The sequence below is a fragment of the Muscardinus avellanarius genome (assembly GCF_963383645.1).
Source record: "Muscardinus avellanarius genome assembly, chromosome: 12".
Lineage (NCBI taxonomy): Eukaryota > Metazoa > Chordata > Mammalia > Rodentia > Gliridae > Muscardinus > Muscardinus avellanarius.
The window spans coordinates 72,200,707-72,223,740 of NC_137798.1; the positions used below are offsets into that span (position 1 = coordinate 72,200,707).

A 23,034-nucleotide genomic window follows, 5' to 3' on the forward strand; every position below is an offset into this window, starting at 1 on the left:
CCGGCAGCAGCCCAAAGCCTCCTCAGGCTCGCCTCACACCTGCAGCCCCATCCTCAACATCCCTTGGCCAGGACAGGTCCCATCCCTTCTAAAGTCATCTATGTAGTCCACCTGTCACCCAGCCATAAGCTCTCCGCCGCCGGTCCCTGGGCTGGGCGGAGATCCAGGTACCCACCAATGTCCTTCTGCTGCCTCTGCACCCAGCCCCCACCCCATGCCACCCTGAGCCGATGGGGCTGTGTGCACTACTGGGCTAAGGCCGCTGGGGGCAGGGCTTGTGCTGAACAGCCACCTCTTTGTCCATGGGTCCGATGAGAGACTCCCCCCCACAGCCCTCGCCCTCAGTCGCCGGCTCAGTCAGTCTTAACGTGGCCATTGGCCAAGGCCGAGGGGCCTCCGGGCTCCCCGGGCTCAGCGTCCTTGTCAAAGCGGAGGCGGAGGGTGTTCCGGATGATGAACTGCTCCATGATGAGGGCCCCGCAGAACCAGGGCACGGCATACTCCAGGGTGATGAGGCCCATGAAGTCAAAGTCGAACTGGGAGTAGTCCCAGGGGCAGGCGTTGAACTGGCGCAGGATGAAGCCGGTGGTGAACTCCCACACGTAGGTCCAGAGCGTGTAGATGAGGCAGCGCACCAGCAGCGGGCAGCGGCCCCGGAGGCGCAGGTACATGCGCTCCACGATCAGGATGGACGTGCCGTAGATGAAGAGGGCCCACACGCTCGTGACGCCCGGGAACTTCCAGTTAAAGTTCACCACGAACTCCCAGGCGGCTGTGAACATCACCTCGCAGAAGTAGCCGTGGATGGCGTACAGGTACCAGCGGGACAGCGCCGTCAGGGGCTCCGCAGAAGCCATGGCGCGGACAGGGCCCTGCTGAGGGGACACACAGGAGACAGGTGAGGGAGGGAGCCTTGCTGTGAGTCTGTCTGCGGTTGCCAGGCTGGAGGGGTTTTCAGTCCTGCCTCTTTCTCCTTCCTCCTTGGTTATCATTCTTGGCCTCCCTCCACAGTCAAGCCTGCATTTCTTACTCTTTCTTACGTCATGAGAAACATGTATAAGAAAACCCAGCCCACTGATTGCTCTGTTAATTCTACTCACATAACTGGGAGGTGTCTACTACACTCTATCCCTTTTTATTTTTCCGCAGTTCTGGGGATGGAACCCACGGGCATTCTGTCTCTGAGCTACACCCCCAGCCCTATTTTTTTATTCTTTATAATGAAACAGGGTCTCACTGAGTTGCAAAGGGCCTAAGTAGCTGAGGCTGTCTGCAAACCGTGATCCTCCTGTCTCAGCCTCCCGAATGCTGGGATTACAAGTGTGCGCCACCACGACTGGCTTCTATCCCTTTTTTATATTAGTTGAAGAGTTGGGCAGACATGGTGAAGCCTGCCTGCAGTCCTAGTACTTGGGAGGCTGAGACAGGAGGATCACAGGTTTGAAGCCAGCTCGTTAATTTAGAGAGGCTGTCAGCAACTTAGGGAGACCCTGTTTCAAAACAGAAAACAAATAAATAAAATAGGACTGGGAGTGCAGCTTAGAGGTAAGATTCCTCTGGACTCAGCCCCTAGCAAAACACACACAACACACACACACACGTTGGCTCTTTTGGCTTGTCACTCCTATTTCTAAGCTACTAGCTGATCTCTCACCAGGCCCATCCACTGGGAAATCTCGTCTCGCTCTCCTCCTCTTTTTTTTTTTTTTTTTTTGTACTGGGGATTGACCCAGGGCCATTTTATTTCTGAGCTACACCCTCAGCCATTTTATTATTTTAATTTTATTTTTGCGGGTCTGGGGGTGGAACCCAGTGGCATTCGACCTCCGAGCTACATCCCTGTCCTGTTTTTTATTCTTTATTTTGAAACCGGGTCTCACTGAGTTGCAGAGGGCCTCACTAGGTAGCTGAGGCTGTCTGCGAACCACAATCCTCCGGTCTCAGCCTCCCGAATGCTGGGATTACAAGCGTGTGCCACCACACCCGGCTTCTCAGCCATTTTATTTTAAAACAGGGTCTCTAAGGTGCTGAGGCTGGCCTTGAACTTGCATTCCTCCTGTCTCAGCCTCACAAGCACTGGGATTATAGACATGTGCACCACACCCAGCCTACAACTCCTTCTCAAACAGTTCCATATCACTCCTATTTCTGAGATCTAAGCAACCTATCATTGTTCTATGTGGGTGATAACACATTCTGGATCCCCCCCCCTCCTTTTTTTGAAACAGGATCTCACTAAGTTGCTGAGTCTTACAAAGATGCTGAGGCTGTTTCTAAATCTATAATCTTACTGTCTCAGCCTCCCAAGTACTGGTGTGCACCACTGTTCTGGGCTCATTTTAACCATTTTTAAATGTACAATTTAGTGGCATTAAGAACATTCACAAGCTGGACATGGTGGCACACATTTGTAATCCCAGCATTTGGGAGGCTGAGCCAGGAGGATCGCAGTTTGTGGACAGCCTCAGCTACTTAGTGAGGCCCTTTTGCAACTCAATGACACCTGTTTCAAAATAGGACTGCGGGTGTAACCCGGAGGTAGAATGCCCCTGAATTCAATCCCCAGTGCCGGGGGGAAAAAAAAAAAAAAAGAACATTCACAAGGTTGTACTACCACTAGCACCATCTTTAGAACCTTTTCGGGGCCAGGATGTAGCTCGGTGGCAAAAGCACCTGCTTTGCAGGTATGGCACTCTGGGTTCGATCCCCAGTTCCAAAAAGACAAAAAAAAAAAAAAAAAAAAAACCTTAAAAAAATAAGCTAGAACATTTTCATCACCCCCATCAGAAACTCTAAACTCACGCTGGGCATGGTGGCGCACGCTTGTAATCCCCGCGCTTGGGAGGCGGAGACAGGAGGATCGCGCAGGTTCGAAGCCAGCCGCGCTGGCGTAAGAGACCCTGTTTCAAAAATATAAAATAGGTCTGGGAGTGTAGCCCGGAGGTAGAAGGGCTTCCAGGAACCCCAGTACCACCAAAATAAAATTTTTTTTTTTTTGTTTTGAAACAGGGTCTCACTAAGTTGTTGAGGGTCTCACTAAGTTGCTGAGGCTGTCCTTGAACCTGCGATTGTTCTGTCTCAAACTCCTAAGTACTGAGATTACAGGTGTATGCCACAATGCCCAGCTGAATTTTCTTCCTTTTTAAGGCTGAATAAATGTCACTGAATTTATGGAGCACATTTTGTTTATCCGCTCCTATGTTCATAGACACCTGGCTACTGTGAATAATGTTGCTATGAACATGGGTGTGCCAACATCTCTTGGAAACCCTACTTCCAATTCTTTAGGGGTCTATACCCAGAAGTAGAAACACTAGATTATATGGTAATACTATGGTTGACTTTTAAAAAACTGCCATGCTGTTCTGCGTATTTTTACATTCCCAGGAGCAATGCACAAGGGTTCCAGTTTCTCCACATCCTAGCCAATTTGTTTCTTGTTTTCTCAGTCATGGCCATCCTAATGAGACACCTAAAGTAGCATCTCATACGGTCACATTTGTCTTCACCGGGGCCGTTAAACAGGGTCTTGGTGTCTGGGTCCAGTGTTGAGAAAACCAGTGATCTGCCGCTGCTCCCCCTCCTCCATTCTGCTCCTCTTTCAGGCTCCACCAATGTTCAAGGCCCAGCTCCCATCCTGTCCGGCCTCCCTGAAGCCTGCCTGCCCACACACACAGCTGCTCAGCTTCCTCCTCTCCCTCTGCCAGAGGGGATCTGGACCACTCATTGGGACAATTATAAGATGCCACTTACTGACTTTTTGATGTGCATGACCACAAGGTCATGACCTAAGCAGCCTGTGAACTCCTTGGGGGCAATGGCTGTTTTATAGCCCTGTTTTGCAGCTATTGACACAGTCCTCTCCTAAGCAGGGCTCTCTAAATGAAGCATTATATTTCTGCAGAGGGTGGCAGGGGAGAGTTCAGGGTTGAATCGAGAATGGGAAGCTCTGGCCGGGCACAGTGGATTGCCGGTTCAAGGACAGCATGAAACTTAGTAAGATCCTGTCTCCGAATAAAATAATAGGGCTGGGGTGTATCTCAGTGGTAGAGCATTTGCCAGGCATGTGCGAGACTCTGGGGTTCAATCCCTAGTATTGAAAAAAAAAGTAAAGAAAAATATAGGAAACTCTGTCAGCTGTCAGTAGGCACCTGACTTGCCATGTGTCAATCTTTTTCCCAAGGTGGCACAGGGGACAGATAAGTTGATGGGATTATATCGGCAGTTTGTCCACCTGTATGAGACCTCCCTCTCAACTTTCAGCTGACATAGGTATGCCGCAGTACCAACCTACCCTGGAGCATTGCTTTATGGACTTCCCAGCACGTTAGCCACATTTTCCCACTGGTTCTTAATTAAGAGTCATATGAAGGACAGGTAGTTTTAGTCCCATTTAACAGATGAGACAGTTGAGGCTCAGAAAAGAAATATCATCTGCCCGTATCCCAAGGCCAGTGAATGGAAGGGCTAAGACTACAGCTGAGAGCTCTTCATTTCTACTTCTGAACATCCTATTGCATTCTATGTGGGCCCAATATCACTCCCCTGCCCAGAGACATTCTGTGGCTCCTTGTCCCCCTGTATTCAAGACTCTTCATGACCTTGCCCTAGTCCACTTTCTCAGCCATATTCCCACCACCCAACCCTCCCTGTCTCACCTCCCTGCCTTTGCAAAGCCTATTCCTGTACTTCTCACCTCCTCAAGTACAAAGCCAGCGTGCAGATGATCTTTAAGAACAAAATCTTTCTTCACCCCCGTCAAAAATCCTCTCTTTCTCCTCTGAATTTCCACAGCACTTCCCCTGTCCCTGTTTGGTACAGATTATTTTGTTATATTACATTAAGAGCCCTCAGTCCTGAGCCAGAGACCTCTTTCCTATGTTCTGTACTTCCTAGAGACCTCTACCTAAATGTCTCAGAGCTACCTCAGACTCCTTTCCTAAATCAAACTCATTCTCTTCCCCCTAAACTTGTTTCTCTCCTCTGACCTCATCCTGCTTAATGGCCCACCATGCACCCAGTTAGAAGCCAGAGGCCCCTAATGACTCTAGCTTCCTGTCACATCCCCCCTTAACTAGAGTTCCTGCCAGTCAGGACCCATCTGTCTGAGCACCATCTCCATATCCCCAGTGCCCAGCATAGCCCAGCACACCGTTAAACACTCAGCACAAACATTCAGGAATGAGAATAGTTCTCAAATCGTTAGCAAATACGACCTAACAAATCATCCCCAAACTCAGTGGCCTAAGTCGCCTCTCATTTACTAGTACAGCTCACCTGTCTGAGTATTGGCCGATCTTGGCTGGCTTTGACCGTGGGGCTGTGAGTCATTTGGGGCTCTGCTCTCAGCTTGGATGGGGAAGTTTAGCTGGGGTGGTTCTTATCTTATCTCTCTCTTATCCTCCTCCCAGGCCTAGCACAGGAGCCTCGACATACCTTTCTAACTATACAGACAGCAGTACAAGAGCAAGTAAGTCCAACTGCACATGCGCTTTATGAAATCTGGTCAAAGAGTGCCAAGGAACGGAGGGAGAGGAGATGATTAATGGGTACAGGGGCACAGCTGCGTAGGAGGAATAACTTATATGTCCTCTAGCACTGTAGGGTGACGATGGTTGGCCACAAGTAATTGTCCAATTCAAAATAGCTTGTAGAAAGGATTTTGAATGTTTAAAAAATGATAAATGTTCACGGTGATGATATACCAGTTACTCTGATCTGATTATTACGTGTTGTACACATGTATTGGAATGTCACACTGTACAATTAGAATGTGCCAATTCATTTTTTTTAGTCAGATATTAGTGCATGCCTGTAATCCCAGTACTTGGGAGGCTGAGACAAGAGGATCACAGGTTCAAGGCCATCCTTAGCAACCTAGACCCTGTTTCAAAATAAAAAATAAAAGGGCTGTGGATGTAGCTATAGGTAGAATGCCACTGTGTTCAATTCCTAGTACAAAAAATTAAAATTAAATTAAAAAATGTTTAATATTAAATTCTTTTAAAAATTCCACAATAATTAAAAAATCTGATTAAAAAAAAAAAAACTCTGGTTAAGGCATGCCCACTAATATCTCATTGGCCAAGCCAAGTGATGTAGAGAATCCATCAACTTCTATTCGAAATCACAGGACAAAGAGTGTCCAGAAAGCACAACCTTTCCAAAATGCTGACCTGATGTTTCTCCCCACGTAATGTCCAATAAGGAATCTTCAACATCTATACCCCTAGGGAAGGCTGGCAAAGCCCTTCGCCACCCAGCTGTGCCTTGGAGCCTGTCCTCTGGGTCTTGACCAGCTTTTGCTCCCTGGCCTGCCGTTCCCACCTGCCACTGTGACTCCTCCGCACTCCATGGCCCCTGAATTTATATCCCTCTTCCCGAGACTCCAGAGCCGTCTGCTGCCCCACCTGCTGCCTCTGCACAGCTCACCTGCCTGTGGCGACAGTGCCTGGCTTTGCCATGATTCATCTGAAAGCCAGCACCAGTAGCCACATGAGAAACATTTCGTATGATGTTAAGAGAAAAGGGCAGGATTCAAAACTGACCATTTCGCCGGGCGTGGTGGCACACACCTGTAATCCCCGCGCTTGGGAGGCAGAGACAGGAGGATCGCATGGGTTCGAAGCCAGCCGCGTGCGCTGGCTTAGGAGACCCTGTTTCCAAATAAAAATGTAAAAATAAGGACTTCCGGGAAGATGGCGACCGAGAAAAGCGGGGCTTAAGAGCCCCGCTAACAACCAATCTCCATTACCACAAAACCAGCGCCTTTCATAGCCAGAAAACACCATCACCAGAAAAACAAAAAAAAAACACCAGGCTCCAGAGAGAAAGCGGACTGAGAACAGAGCTCAGGACCACAGAGGAGACACACGCGCCCGAGGACGCGGCAGCAGCACCATACTGCCGGCGGCAGCGGCGAACTCAACGGACAGCTACAGCAAGCCGAGGTGAGCCACTGCGGAACAGCCAGGCGGGATTTCTCCGCGCAGAGAGCGTCTAAAGCTCCCAGTGGCCGAGCTCAGCACACGCTGCAGGGATTCAGAGTGGAAATCAAAACCAGAGAAGAAAAAATACGCCAGCCTCACGGCCGAGGGCATGGCAGAGGCGCCATATTGCTACCGGCGGCGGCAGCAGCAGTGAATTCACCGAGTCCAGTACAGCTACATCTGCGTACTCAAGAACAGTGAGTCAAATTGCGGGCCACAGAGGAGAAATCCCAGTACTGTACCTCCTGGGACTTGACCCAGTGAGGGAGTGGTGGTGGCAGAGATATCACACCATAGGAGAACGTGCAACCTGGCACCCCCCCTAGTTTAAAGCAGCCTCTATCGACTCCCTGGGTCGGAGACTCTGTGATACAACCCAGTAAAGGAGTAGTGGGGTCTGAGATAATACAGACTCGAGATCCAGAGCACCTTAAGTGAAGTCATAGTGACCTAAGGGAAGAACCCAGAGAAGGCACAAACCTCCGAAATCATGGGAAAGAGGAATAACACTGGAGTAATGAATGCGCACAACCCCACAACATCAGAACCCGATAAAACAGAAAATCAGAGATTTCTAGAAGATCAAATCAGGAAAATAACTGTAGAAATAATAGAGGTGCTTCGAAAAGAACTCAGAGAGAGCCAAAAAGAGATAAAGGATGCAATTAATGAAGTAAAGGCCTCAATTCAAAGCACAAACAACCGATTAGAACACATGGAGAACAGAATCTCACTCTTAGAAGATGAGCAATCCAAAAATGAACGCATAGTTTCTAATCTAGAAAAAAATATCCAACAGCAGGAATCTGACATGGAAGAAATATGGGCCCATCTTAAGAGAGCTAACCTTAGAATAATTGGAATAGAGGAGGGAAAAGAAAGTGAAACCAAAGGGATCAACAATCTCTTCAAGGAAGTAATAGCAGAAAATTTTCCAAATATAGAGCAAGAGGTTGACACACAGATCCAGGAAACTTATAGAACTCCCTTTAGACAGGATCAGAGAAGAGGATCCCCACGCCACATAATTGTCAAAATGACCAATGTGGAAGCCAAGCAGAGAATCTTAAAGGCAACAAAAACAAAGGGCCAAGTGACATTCAGAGGCAAACCAATTAGAATCACTCCAGACTTCCCAAACCAAGTCATGAGAGCCAGAAGGGCTTGGAGTAACATATTCCAAACTCTGAAAGAAAACAACTTCCAGCCAAAAATTTCCTATCCAGCAAAACTTTCTATCAAATTAGATGGAGAAATAAGAAGCTTCCATGACAAACAGAAACTGAAGGAATTTATGTCTTCAAAACCAGCACTCGAGAAAATACTCAAAGAGATTAACTACAAAGAAGAAATAGGTAACACTCACCAGAACTAGAGAAACAAGATTTTTCATCCAACAGACAACTAAGATTGGTTATCTGTGGAGATTCATTATTTTTGTTAGTCTTTACCTATCTCTAAATTGTATTGTTTGCCTTTATTGTTGTTAATTTTTAGGATTTCTAGTTGGAATATTAATATACCTTCAGATATAGCATTTGGAAATATTTTATCCAATTCTATTAGTCACTTTTAACTCTGTTTACATTGTCTTTGGATATACAATATTTTTTTTTATTTTCTAGGGAGTTTGTATATTCTTCTGTTGCCTGTGCCATTGAAATCATAACCAAGAAATCACTGCCAATTTCAATGTTGTGAGGTTTTATGACCCAGATTTTCTTCTAAAAGTTTATAGTCTTAAGATTTATATTTAGGTCTTTTATCTATTTTGAGTTAATACTTGTATGTGGGATTAGGTAAGGGTCCAATTTTATTCTTTTCCATGTAATTATTATTTTTCAACAATATTTAGTTAAAAGATTATTATTTCTACCACCAAATGTTCGTGGAAACCTTGTCAAAAATAACTTGACAATATAGGGAAGAATTTATCTCTAGGCTTTTATTTAACTACAGTGGTTTATATATCTGCCTTTAGAACAGTATTACACTGTTTCAATTATTGTAGCTTTATATGGTTTGAAATCAGAAAATATATATCTGCTAGCTTTGTTCTTTTTCAAGATCGTTTTGGGTATCTAGAATTCATATTCCATATTAGGATAGATTTTTTTCTGAAAAATAAATATATGAATATATGATAGTTTCACCTAAAAAAACAGAAAAAAATATGCTCTGGTAAGAAATAAAGCAAAAAGAAATATTGAAATGTTATCTTTAAGTTATCAAAAGCTTGGTATCAGACAAATGAAACTGTTATGTGAGATTAACATTTTTAATTTTGGCTAAATTGCTATAATACTAGATGTCAACCACTAAGCCAAGCATGGGAAGGAGGGATGGGGAGGGAATGGGGTGGGGATCGGGTGGGGGCTGACTGGGCGATGTGTGCATGTATGTCCACAAAAGTTTGTATCCCACTATGATGTATGAATACAGTGCACCAATAAAATAAAATTAAAAAAAAATGTAAAAATAGGTCTGGGAGTGTAGCCCGGAGGTAGAAGGGCTTCCAGGAACCCCAGTACCACAAAAAAAAAAAAAAAAAAAAAACCTGACCATTTAACATGATAATGATTTTTCAAAGACACATATTCATAAAAACATGCAAAACAGAGAACAACAATCAACCATCTCTGGGTGGTATTTGTGATTCTTCTTTATATTTTTTTGTAGACTAAAAATTTTCCCAACAATCAAGTATAACGTTTTTGGGTGTTTTTTTGTTGTTGTTGTTTTATTTTGTAAAGTTCTTTTTTTGTGTGTGAGGGTCTGGAGATGGACCCAGGGGCATTTGACCTCTGAGCTACACCCCCTGCCCTATTTTTTATTCTTTATTTTGAAACCAGGTCTCACTGAGTTGCAGATGGCCTCACTAAGTAGCTGAGGCTGTCCGCGAACCATGATCCTCAGGTCTCAGCCTCCTGAACGCTGGGATTACAAGTGTGCACCACCACGCCCGGCTAAATATAACGTTTTTGAAAGTAAAATTTTTATCTTAAAAATGCTTGCTGAAGTCTGTAATGGTGGCACACACTTGTAATCCCAGTATTTGGAAGACTGAGACAGAAGAATCCAGGTTCACAGCAGCTTGAGCTACTTAGTGAGGCCCTCCACAACTTGTGAGATCCTGTTTCAAAATAAAGAATAAAAAAAACAGGCTGGGGGTATAGCTCAGAGGTAGAATGCCCCTGGGTTCAATCCTCAGCACAAAAAAAAAAAAAAAAAAAAAAAAAAAAAATGCTTGCTGAATGGGAGGCTAAGGCAGGCAGATGGCAAGTTTGAGTCCTGTCTCAAAATATAAAGGTCTAGGATGTAGCTCTGTGGCAGAGGGCCTCTGGGCTCAATCCTCAGGACTGCAGGGGAAAAAAAATTCTACTTGAATACAATCAATGCTCCAGAAAGAGCATCTGTTCTTTCTGGCACAGAGCCAGGCTTTTGGACAGCCCCTTCCTGCTTCAAGTGCCATCTCCGACCTGAGGCATAGTCACTGGGTCTGTCTCCTCCAGCCTCCGGGGAGGCTTCCCTGCCAAGCAGGTTAAGTCTTCCCTCACCCTCAGCAGCAAGCCAGTGAGCCAAGAAAGATGATAATCCCACATACAACCTAGGGGAGCAAAGGTGAGCATCCAGTGTCCTGGGTTGCCGAGGGCCAATGCAGGGGAGCAGAACCAGCGCTCTGAGGGTCAGGCTTGAAAAAGGGTAAGCATTCCCAGAACAGCCTCTCAACCCCTCATTTCATCCAGAACCCCCTTTCCTGGGTGAGGAGGGAACAGACTCACGCCCCAGGGGAACACAAGGTGGGAGGGACAGACAGCCCTGAGGCAGGTGGCCCAGGCACAGTGATCCAGAGAACACAGGCCTACTCCCCTGCTCAGGTCCCTCTGAATTTAGGCTGTCCACCTGACTGCACACAAATGCTTGGCTACCCCGAGACAGGAGGAAGGGGCTCCCTGGGATCCTGGGTGGGGACAGGGCCCCTTTGGAAGTGTCCTTCCTCAGCAGCCCGACAGGCTGGGTGACCTCATCACTCTGGCCAGCCCCTCCTTGGCCTTGCTTCTGAACTGGGATGGCCAAGGATGCTTTCCTAGCAGGTAAACACCTCTCCAGTGTTTCCCAGGTGATCTGGAGGAGCTGCACCCTAAAATCCTATCAGCAGAAATTAGACAAAGAGTAGCTGTTCAAGGGCGAGAGGTACCTGGGGTGACACGGGCCAGCTCTGAGCGGAGGAGGCTGAAGGGGAGGGCGGGGGTGGGCCAGGTCTGGCTTCTGTTGCTGGGCAGCAGGAAGTCCTTGGATAGAAGAGGGAAGTACACCCAGGCAAGGGATTGGCCAGAACACAACTGCTTCACACCAGCAAATGGGGGCAACCAAAAGACGGGCTGAGGACGGAAGATGGAGAGAAGACAAAGCAGTGTGCGATGCTGACACTGGCTGGGACGCAGCGTGGTGGGAGATGCTAAGATCGGAGGCAGAATATGGTCGGGTGCATGGTCAAAGCCCCGTTCCCCAGCCCCATTTCTAATGATCACAGAAGCCGTGCCCAGCCTTTGAATTGACTCATTCACCCTCGGCTGGGCCCAACAGGCCCCTACTCCTTGTCTTGGTCTCACCCCGCCCAATGGTCCCCTTAGCCCCTGGCCCCTTCCCATACCTCCTACTCCGTCCCCTTAGCCCCTGGCCCCTTCCCATACCTCCTACTCCGTCCCCTTAGCCCCTGGCCCCTTCCCATACCTCCTACTCCGCCCCGGAGTCAGAGCCTGGGAAAGCCTGCAGCAGCAGGAACCAGCAGCCCCGTGGACTTCGGCCTCTTTCTCCTGGTGACAAACACAATCACCCTGAGGTCCAGGACTTGGAGGCAGGATAATCCAGTGAAGAAATTCAGGGCGGGTAGAGGAAAGTGTGGGTGGGGCCAGAAGCCTGAGAACAGTACTGAGTGAGGACCCTGTGGTTTCACAAGCAAGGTTGTGGGAAAAACACTAAATTCCAAGCACCCTCACAGGTGCCGATAAAGGGCCTAGAAGCACCATGTCCCCGGAAGGGCCAGAACTCAAGTGACCCCCGAGGGCACAGGGCCGGCCTGGCGAGCTGGCTTGGGGTGTCCAGCTCCCTCGGAGGAGCTCAGAGGCTGCTCTCAGAGCCTGCTGGGTCTTCCACGGGGCGGCTGAGGACAGAGGGGCAGCTGAGAGGGGTGAAGGGTCCACCACAGAGTCTAGGACAGGCTGGAGGCAAAGCCAGATGGAGCGCCTGCCCTCGGCTTTGCCAAAAACTCTCCCTGTTTCTTTAGGCCGCGATGCCACAGCAGAATGATTCTGGGTGTTTTCGTCCAGAGAAGCATCTTGCTAGAAAATGAAGACTCCCCTCCCATGCACACAGGCTGGACAGGCCTCATTTCATCCCATTCATTTGCCAAGTTTCACTCCCCATCCCGAGACACCTAAACCAGTACAGTTCCACGCTCCAGGGAGACACTCGGCCCTCTGTGTAAGACCCCGTGGGTAGGGGGCAAGGATTTGGAGACCCTGGGTCCAGCTCCCAGGCAGGCTCTGTGCTGGGGGTCAGTGGAGTCAGCGAGGAGGGCCAGTTGCTAGTTCCAAGGCCTGAGAGCGGCCTGAGCTGCCCCCTGTGGCCATCAAGCTAGGGGAGGAGACACAGCCTTGCCTCTGGGCAGAGCGGAAGCAGGTGGAGGGAGGCACTCTTGGCCCCAGGGGCTCAGCTGCTCTGAGTTCCACCTTTCTTGCTGCAGGCACCCCCAGGATGGCCCCCTAGGATCAGTGATGCTGCCCCCTCCCCAGGTCACAATAATAACCAAGCGCTTTCCTCGGTTAACTCAGGCAGCCCTCAAGCCCATTTCGCAGATGGGGCAAGGGAGGCAACGAGAAGCTAAATGACTGGCCAGTTTCTTACAGCTCCAAAAGGCAACGCTGGGCTGCAAGTCGGGCCTTGGAGTCTTCACCGCTAATCAGCACTCGGTGCTGCCCCCAGAGGCTGACCACAGCTCCTCTGGGGCACTACTGTGTCCCAAGTCTCTGCTTCTGGAAGGCTGGGTTGGCATCTAGAGGACCAATGGGAAAAACACTTCTAGGTGGGTTATCACCACGGCTGAGAGCTGGAAGTCAGAGCTACCAGAGGCCCCCAGTCTATTCCTCAGGCCAAGTTCTAGCAGGACCCACACATAGGTGTCTCAAGGTCAAAGCGATGCTCACGAGACCCTGGCAGCAGCTGCCCATCTGGACCTCAAGTCACAAGACATTCAAAGACCCCCCTCACCAAGCACACATAACCCAGGCCTTCCTTGCTGCCAGCCCACCCTGCTGCTAATGGCATCTGAGACAGCCCGGCCCTGCTATGGAAATGCCAGCCAAGAGCAGTGGCCGGTGTGCAGGGTGCCCAGCGGAGCCATCTGCCCAGAGCAGCAGCAGCCAGAACCATTCCATGCAAAGGATTTTAGAGGAGCTCAGATACTCAGCAAATCCCAGCTGGGAGGCACAGGGGGCAAGTGGGCTTAGGGATGGGAGTCAGTCCCGGCACGGAGGTCGACAGGGCTTGGGAAGCAAAGGACACCCTGCAGGTGGGGCCCACAGCAGCGCTGGCACCTTCCCTGGGACGAGCTTCTCATACCTCCAGGTGGCTGCCTCTCCCGTAGCATCTGGGTCTCCAGCAGCCACCCTGAGACCTTCTCAGGTCCCTCAGTCCAGGAGGCTTCCCTGTCACTCACATCATCCCAGTTTATTTTCTTCACAGAAGTTTCGTCTTTGAATACTTTGCTATCTGTTTATGGTTTTTCTCTTCCCAATTAGAACAAAGGTTTCATGAGGGCCTGGACTTTGTTTTCTTCACTGCTGGGTAACCAGAGTCTGGAATGATGCCCTGCAATGATGCCTATGCAATGGATGGATGGATGGATGGATGAAGGATGAAGGATAGGTGGATAGATGGATGGATGGATGGATGGATGATGATGGATGGATGGATGATGGATAGATGAAGGATGGATGGATGGATGGATGGATGGATGGATAAAGGATAGGTGGATGGGTGGGTAAAAGATGAATGGATAAAGGATGGATGAATAGATGGATGGATGGATAGATGGATGGATGGATGGATGGACAGATGGATGGATGAAGGATGGATGGATGATGGATGAATATATGGATGGATGGATGGATGGATGAAGGATGGATGGATAGATGGATGGATGGATGATGGATGGATGGATGGATGGATGGATGATGGATGGATGGATGGATGAAGGATGGATGGGTTCAAAGAGGCCTAGGTCCTTAAACACTGATGAGAGCAGTTATAAATGGCCAGCTTTCTCCTTCTTGGGTAATATGGCCTTTAGAAAATTTTAATTCTAGCATTTAAAAATCTTATTAGAGCAGGGCGTGGTGGCACATGCTTGTAATCCCCATGCTTGGGAGTCTGAGGCAGGAGAATCACACAGGTTCAAAGACAGCTTCAACTACTTAGTGAGACTCTCGGCAACTTAGTGAGACCCTGTTTCCAAATAAAGTATAAAATAGGTCTGATAGTATAGCCCAGAGGTAGAAAAGCCCCTGAGTTCCACCCTCAGTCACACCAAAAATAATAATAATAATAATAATAAGAAGAAGAAGAAGAATAATAATGATAATAATAAATAAAAAGCAGGCTGGGGATGTAGCTCAGGGGTAGAATGCCCCTGGGCTCCAGCCCCAATACCACACACACACACACACACACACACACACACACACCTTCCACACCTTCTTAGGCTGGGCACAGTGGCATATTCCTATAATGACTTGGAATGCTAATGCAGGAGGAGCACAGGTTTGAGGTCAGCCTGGGCAACTTAGTAAGAACCTGCCTCAAAATAAAAAATAAAAATGGCTGGAGTGCAGCTCAGTGGTAGAGCACCCATCAGATCAATCCCCAGTACCAGGGAAAAAATTCTTATTAGCCAGCCATAAATTTAAACATTATAGAAAGAAATGACTTAGTAAGCAAAAACCTCCCCTTATCCCACATTTTGGAAAAAGTCACCATTAATGGTATGCTCTGTAATCATCTAGATTAAATTGTCTTAAAGAATCTAATCCATGCATCATAGAAAAAAAAAGCATTCATACACCCATTATCGTTTCCCCTTTGCAACCGTCCCCATGTGTATTTTACAAGTTACCATAATGTACTTATTCTATAACCTGCCATTTTCACTTATTATATAAGTGTTTTTACAAGTTGTTATATACCCTATGTGCTCATTATTATAATGGCTGTGTAATATTCCACCAATGGGAAACTGTAATTTACTTAACCAAGATGTCCAACAAAGGGAACAATATGTCCTGTTTCCACTATTACAGATGATACCACAGAAATACTTTTTATACCTATAACAAAAGAATTTAGCCATTTTCTTCCTTGAGACTATTTCCAAACTGTGTGTGTGTGTGTGTGTGTGTGTGTGTGTGTGTGTGTGTGTTTTACTGGGGATTGAACCCAGGGGCATTCTACCTCCAAGCTCCACCCCCAGCCCTATTTTATTCTTTATTTTGAAAGACTATTTCCAAATGAAAGATTTCGTGTGTGTGTGTGTGTGTGTGTGTGTGTGTGTGTGTGTGTGTGTGTGTTAGTTACTGGGGATTGAACCCAGGGGCATTTTGCCTCCGAGCTCCACCTCCAGCTCTGTTTTGAAACAGGGTCTCACTAAGTAGCTGAGGCTGTCCTTGAACCCATGACTCTCCCATCTCAGCCTCCCAAGTACTGGGATTACAAGTGTGCACCACCACGCCCGGTATCAAATAAAAGATGTCTTAATGAATTTCGTAATGAGTTCCAGAAGCAGAATCACCAGACCAAAGGGCAGGACAGTCTTGACAAGGCTCACGGTGTGCACTGCTCAGGGGAACCACCTGATGTGGGGCCCAGGCCTCGCATCCGGGTCACTACGTTCCCAGAGTGCCCTCCTTGGCCACCTCCCCGCTCCCAACACCCGCCCTCCACGGCCCAGCTCACTCACACCACCCTGGCTACAAATGAACTCAAGAACATCTTCATGAAAAGTGTGTTAGTCACAACCCGATTTTGCAATCCCACACTGAATGGCAAACAGGTATGGTCCCAGGCAGTAACCTATCAACTAGGTGAGTTAGGATTCAGGGATTGAACCCAGGGCATTCTATCTCTGAGCTATATTCCCAGCCCTATTTTTCAAAATTTTATTTTTTTTTAATTTTTTGTGGTACTGTGTAAGGAACCGGGAGCATTCTACTTCTGAGCTGTACCCCCAGCCCTATTTTTTATTATTTATTTTGAAACAGGGTCTCACTAAGTTGCAGAAGGCCTCACTAAGTAGCTGAGGCTGTCCTCAAACCTGTGATTCTCCTGTCTCAGCCTCCCAAATGCTGGGATTACAAGTGTGTGCCACAACACCTGGCTTTTTTCTTTTGAAAGAGTGTCTCACTAAACTATGAAGGGTCTCACTAAGTAGCTGAGGCTGGCTCTGAACCTGCAATCTTCCTGTCTCAGCCTCCCAAGTATTGGGAGGGTTACAAGTGTGTGTGCCACCATGCCTGGCTTGCCTACTGCTAACAAATCCTTTGCCACGCTCTTCCCACTCTGCTTACTCCTACATGGAGCTGAGGCTCTGGGCCTCAAAGCGCCAGCTCCTTGCGGGGGGGGGGGCACCCTTCCTGCCGCCTGCCGGTGCCCATCCCACCAGATCATCTGTGCTGTGCAGACATAACATCCTTCAGGCCAGACAGGCCTCTGGAAGGCAGCCAGTTGTCATTTTTAAAAGCATCATCAAGGAAAAGCATGAAGCAGGGACTGGAATGAAGGCCAGGTGAGGAGAGGGGGCAGGAAGCTGTGCAGGGCTGTCAGGAGGCGGCGATGCTACGGCAAGAGGGCTTGCCCAGCCTGGCCCACTGGGGGTCACTGTCAGGGCAGCTCCAGCTCCAGGAATCCCCACCTCCCAGGGTGCTGGTGGCTGGCCCAGCACCATGCGGCGTGCTCCTGGCATGTGGGCAGGAGCCAGTTTACAGGTGAGGCACAGCTCCCACCGCAGGACGTAAAGCCTGGTGCCTCCTGCTAAGGAGGAGGATGGGAGCCTCCCCCCTCCAGGGGCGCCGCACTCATGCAGCCAGTCTGATGTCAGCGGGGGCTCTAAGATGGCTCCGACCACGGCGCGGCCTGAAACGGATCAGTACTCCCCTCACATCCTAGATCTGCGGCCCTGTGACAGCCCCTGAGATGGACGCAGGCTCAGAACTAGCTCCTAGGCCTGGGCCCAGGCCGATGAGGTGCTGGGTGGGCAGGCCCACCCCAAGCTGGGGATCCCCTGGGTGCCTAAAACATACTTACTTCTCACACCCTTCAGCACACGGCTCAGAACAGACATCAGGGGGCTGTGCAGGAATGTCCCAGCTTAACCTTTGTTAGGGTACCAGGCAGGGCCTTGGTGCCGTTCTCAGCAGCACGGGCAGGCATCAGCCCCAGGGCTCAGCTGATCTTCGGCTGGTGGGAGGGCAGCTTCCATGTGTTCCTGGGAATAAAAGAGAAGGCCTCCATTAGCTTATCTGCCCTGAACCACCAGGCTGGCCAGAGAGGCAAATCCAAGACTCAGGGCCCCGCACCAGGCCTCCAGGGATGCTCTCTGGGAACTCGACACCTCTTCTCTCTGCTCCATCTTCTCTGGTCTGGCTAATCCAGCCATGAGAGCCTGGGACCATGGGGGTAGGACTCAGGGCTTCTGGAGCCGTGAGTGAAGGAATGCGTGCACTCTTGCAAATCTGAGATGGGATTTGATTTTAGAGTCTTGCTCTATGCTCAGTTTCAAATTACACTGTCACCTTCACCCTGCAGTGGGGACATCTGTTACCAAGGACAGCCGAGAACCTCACAGAAGGCAGACAATGTAGGGCGTTTGTTTCAGCATTTGGGTAGTCCAGTACAACCACACACAGAAAAGCAGACAAAGAAAATGTGCACTCACCCACCACCCTAATATTTATCTCACTTTATTATTCACAGCTATTACTGTAGAGGCCCTTCCTATTAATACGGACAATTGGCTACTAGCTAATATGATTAGCAAGAGTCTCACTACTTGCTGAGACTGCCCTCGGGCCTACAATGCTCCTGTCTCAGCCTCCCAAGTACTGAGATTACAGGGGTGCTCCACTGTACCCAGCCCCAACATGAAAGTGCTGACACTTCCTTGGAAACCCACTTGACGCAGCACCGTCTGCTCAGGTCCAAGGACGGGGCCTGGGCCAGCACCTGGCTGCGCAGAGCACAGCATGTGGCTGGGTGTGGGAGGTGGCACCGTCCACCGTGCCTGGGCCCCCCAAGCAGGGCAGACTACAGAGGGGCCAGCTCTCGGATGCCCGGGCTCTGCCCCACCCCCGGGGATCTAAGCAGAAGCAAGTCCTCCCTTCTTGTTCCCTGAGCTGGCAACATGTGACACAGCAGAGGACTTGAGAAGTGAAAGGGCCTGGTAAAGGCCTAAAATGCACCCTGTGTAAGTGTGACTGTGGGGGGTCCTTGGGTCCGGGGCCTCTCAACAGAGAAAGGTGAAGGCCGAAGATGTGACGTGCCATGCACGCCCTTGCCCGACCTTCCCCAGCCCCTCCACAAGCAGGAACCTCCAGCCCTCCCCCTCCCAGCCTGCCCGAAGGTAGGCAGGGGTCACCCCAGCACGTACCAATCACCTCGAGGAAAGGGCCTTAATGGGGCCCATCTGGTGTCCCTCCTGCCAGCCCCACCCTGTCCCAGGGCTGGGGCGTTCAATCCCACCTATTGGAACTTCCCTTTCCCTGGGTCCTAAGCAGGCCACAGTGTTAGCACAAGTCAAAACAGAAACAGAAACCTAAGACCACATCCTGGCAGCAGAGCCTGGCGGTGCTGCTGTCAGCCCTGGCAGCCCGGGGCCGGCTCAGGTGCTACCCTGGCTGATGGAGCACCATGGTGGGAGCAGGTCCCACCGGAGCTGGCCTCTGGCTAGACACCTCCGGCTTCCTGGTCTGAAGGAAGGAGCTGGTGGGGGTGGACAAGGTGCTGGTGCAATGGGGGTTCCACCTCGTCCTGCAAGTGTACAAGCTGCCCTCAGCTCCCGCTGACACTCTCTGGCCCTCCAGAGCAGACCCCAGGGGACAGCGGCCTCGAGGCTCATGAGTGTGTGAAGAGCCTCCAAGCAACTCCGGGAGGGCGGAGCCTGTGCTCTTCCAAGTGCATCCCCTGCACGTCGCCCCGTGGAGCAGGGAGGGCAGATGTGAGCACCTCCCTTCTAAGGACAAAAACACTGCGGCTCAGGACCCTAAGAGACCTCTCAGTACACACATCTGACGCAAACCCCAATCCTTGGGCTTCAGTCACCCCTTTCTCCATACAGCATCCCTTCAAACTACTTCTCCCCTAAGCCTCATCCTTTAAAGCACACGTCTGCACAGGCCTGCCATTCGGTGTGATTACTCAGTCCATCCTGTGAGCCTCTTATTTTGCCAACATGCAGCTGTGTTTCTCCTCCAGCCTCTCCATCAGTATGCCCAGGGTGCTCCTGGGAGCCTGAAGGAGCAGGGACCACGTGTGGTGTCCAGCCCCGTCACCTCCTTGTCCCTCTTCCGCAGCCCACTCGCTCCCACTCCCTGCAGACCCTGCTCCCCCCTCACTCCCTGGTGAGGTCATCCCATAGCCTCTGGTCACCCGTCACGGACGCTCCCAGGGGACTCTGCCCGTACTTCCTTCCACACACCTTGTCCCATCTGCGAATTCTTTCATCTGCGTTTGTCTCCCTCACCACAAGACGACCTCCAGGAGAGCACAGACTTTCTGTTGGATGGATGGATAAGCAAGGTGGAGATGATTCAGCTAAATTCTTGGGTGACAGAATCATCCAGCGTGTTAGCCAAGCCTAGTAGTCTGGTGTTTGTCTCCCATTCCTAGGACACCATCCTGGGAGGGCTCTCCCACTAAGCACCATAAGCTTGAGTCTACACAGGCCGAGGCTGTCTCCACAGAGAACTGACAAGCTCGCTCATTCTTTCTCCCTTCTCCAGTGCCATCGCAAGGCCTGAGAGCTGTGGGTGGCTTGGGTCTGGACAGTACAGAAGACCTGTCTGATATCACACAAGGAGGGGCTGGGGCAGGGACAGAGCGTCCCAGGCATCTGGGGAGACAGTGCAGGCTCCTGGATGGGCAGGGGCCAGGCTGGGTCAGGTCAGAGAATAACAATGCCTGCCCTGTTATTTCTACAGTGCACTGGCACTCCCAAAAGGCAGAGCCAGCTCCCCCATGAGGATTCATTTCCCAAAGAGGTTTAACCAGCAGCTGCTGGCAGGAAATTCCCTCTGCATCATTTTCTCTCCTCTCTAACTATTTAGGGTAAGCTGGGCTTGCAGAATTGAGCCTCTGCTTCTCTGACCGGAACCCAAATCCTCCTACCCACTGCCACCTCTATAGCCTGGAACCTAAGACTGGAGCTAGAAGTGTGCAGGCAAATACCATCCCCTTTCTTTCCCACTCTCCTCCCTCTTAACCCTCCCCAAATTTCCCAGGAAAGGGAAAAATAAAATATCCTCACGTGCAACACAGGATTCTTCTGTCACACACACCAGATGTGTAGGGTTCCCCCAACACCAAGTAGTTCTCCAGCCAACATTGAATACAATTCATTTTAATTCAAGACACTATCTACCCTGAGCGAATGCCAGACCCCGAGTTTGGAAAGCTCAGTCGCACACAACCGCCCCCACGTCACACGCCCATTACAAGCTGTAGGTTGCATCTATACTTGAGATCAACTGGCTACAAACCAGGGTTCCCATGACCCCTTCTTGGGTCCCAGTAACTCGCCTGGATGGCTCACAGAACTCACAGAAACACATACCTTGATTCCAGGACAGCCAGGTCAAGAGGCAAGGTCCAGGGAGGCAAGGGTTTGGACTGCCACCCTCTTGTACCTCCCCATGTCCAGCGGCCGGGGAGCTCATCATGCCTTGTTATCCTTGAGTTTTTATAGAGCTTGCTCTCCAGCCCTCCCCGCCCCACTTTTCCTGGAGGAGGTGGATGGTCGAAAAGTTCCAACTCTCTAATCTTCTGGTCCGTTAGTCTTTAGTGGAATCCCATCCCCAGGGGGATGTCCAGCCAAATTCCAAGTACTTCATTGGCAGAAACTCTGATGTGGTCAATGTGGCTCATTATAAATAACAAAAAAGTGACACTTCTGTCACTCAGGAAACTCCACAGGATTTAGAGTTCTGTGACAGGGACCAGACAAAGAACAAATATATTCCTTATTATATACATCCTCCTATGCAGGTGCCCACAGAGTAAAGAGAAGAGCCCCCAAGACCCGCTAGGGAGCCTTGGGGTTACACAAAGCCCCCAGCTCTTCCCCATGACCCAGGACAACAGCTTTCACTTATCCTGTAGCAAGGCCAGGCCGGAGCTGGAGGACCTGGCAGATCCCCAAACCAAGGAGCGACCACGCTCAGCTACAAATGCAATCAATGCTCCCCTCCCCGCGGGAGAACGGTCGGTCAGTTGTCTGGGCAGCTCCCCGGGGGGAACTGCAATGGCAGCCGGCTGGCCCGCTGCACTCCGCCCTGTCCTTCTACTTGGCCCCTCTCTCTGGGCTTGGTCTCTGGCTTTCCCTGCCTGCTGACATCCCGCCTCCCTCCTCTGTTTTACTTGGAGGCCTCTGTGTCCTGTCACCCTCCTCTCTTCCAATGTACCTCTCTGAGCAAACCCTGACTGCCCAGCGCCTACACTCGGCGGGTGGTCTGCGGCCCCTGCCTCTTTCCGATCCATCTCATCCGATCCCCGGCACCGGGCAGCTCCCGCTTGCTGCCTGAAAGGCTGGACAGCTGCTGGGCTCTAATTAGCTGCCTGGCCGCTGTCCCAGAGCGAGGCATGTGTTACTGTAAAGAGCGCCGCCTCACCTCCCCTTCATCAATAATCCCTGCCCAGATCCCATCACACGGCAGCCAGGGGCCCTAGAGCCCCGTTACAGGAGACAGCAAGCCTCCCGTCCGCCACAAGAGATGATGGCCTTGCCAACAAGGTGACCCTCGTATGTGGGCTCACCCCATTGCTGCCTGGGTCCTTTGGTGCCCCGGGCTACCACACCACACCCCTTCAGGAGCAACAGGGACCCTGCCCTTTCCTGCCTTCCAGTGTGTGTAGAAAGAAGCCTGGAGGGTCTTTACAGGACAGGCTGGCTTGCTCCCACTGAGAGTGTGATGCGAGAACTCTGGCTCTGTATCTCACAGCCCTGTGCAGCCACAAGGGACCTCCAAGCCACCAGGACCCCAGTGCAGGAGGTCCTCCACAGCACTCACCAGAGGCCAGGCACTGCCCAGGCGTGAATAAGGCAAGGCTTCTGCAGCCTGGAGCTCACAGGCCGAAGGAGCCAGACACCAAGGGAGCTATCTCACACACTCTGAGACAGCTCATACGCCACCAAGAAAGGGAGGGCCTGGCGGGGCAGAGGACTCTGGCCTCTGGAGGAATCTTCAACTCAGACAGAGGTCAGAAAGGGGAGGGTGTCACAGGGGCTCCCCTCTCCCTGCTCTGAAGAGAAGCCCCAGCTAGATGTTACCTGCAAATCAAATTTATTTCCTTCTTTCCTCCCTCCCTCCCTTCCTTCCTTCTACATTCTTCTACCTCTGAGCTATACCCTTAGCTCTTGTTATTTTTTTTTAAATAGGGTCTCTAATTTGCAGAGGGTCTAAGTTGCTGAGGCTGCTCTTGAACCTGCAATCCTCCTGTCTGCCTCCCAAGTACTGAGATCACAGGTGTGCGCCATCACAGAACCCAGATGGGCTTTGCCGCCTCCTTCCTTAGCGACTGTCCTGGGAGATAAAAGTCACTGCAGCGTTCTGAGGAAGACCCCAGCCACCTACAGTCTGTCTGCCTCCTGCCTGCCTCCTAACCTCTTTTTGCACCCCAATGCTCTCAACCCCCCAAGACAGATCTTTGAGGAGCTACTCCCTCTATCTTCTTCAGGGCTGGCTTTGGGTTAACCTGATTCCTTCCCACCAACTCCCACTGC

The 23,034-nt window shown here is 50.4% G+C and overlaps 1 protein-coding gene across 2 annotated transcripts; it reads right to left on the minus strand.

Moving 5' to 3' along the window:
- Positions 1 to 353: 353 nt before the first annotated feature.
- Positions 354 to 17,471, minus strand: TMEM229B (transmembrane protein 229B; the record flags this gene model as incomplete). Of its 2 annotated transcripts, none has more annotated exons than XM_080707830.1 (2): positions 354 to 875; positions 17,415 to 17,471. In XM_080707830.1, 2 exons carry the CDS (start codon positions 17,469 to 17,471, stop codon positions 354 to 356), a joined length of 579 nt encoding a protein of 192 aa, XP_080563956.1. The 2 variants fall into 2 exon arrangements, with proteins under 2 accessions (XP_080563956.1, XP_080563957.1); XM_080707831.1 differs by lacking the exon at positions 17,415 to 17,471 and adding an exon at positions 11,724 to 11,814.
- Between the last annotated feature and the right edge of the window lie 5,563 nt (positions 17,472 to 23,034).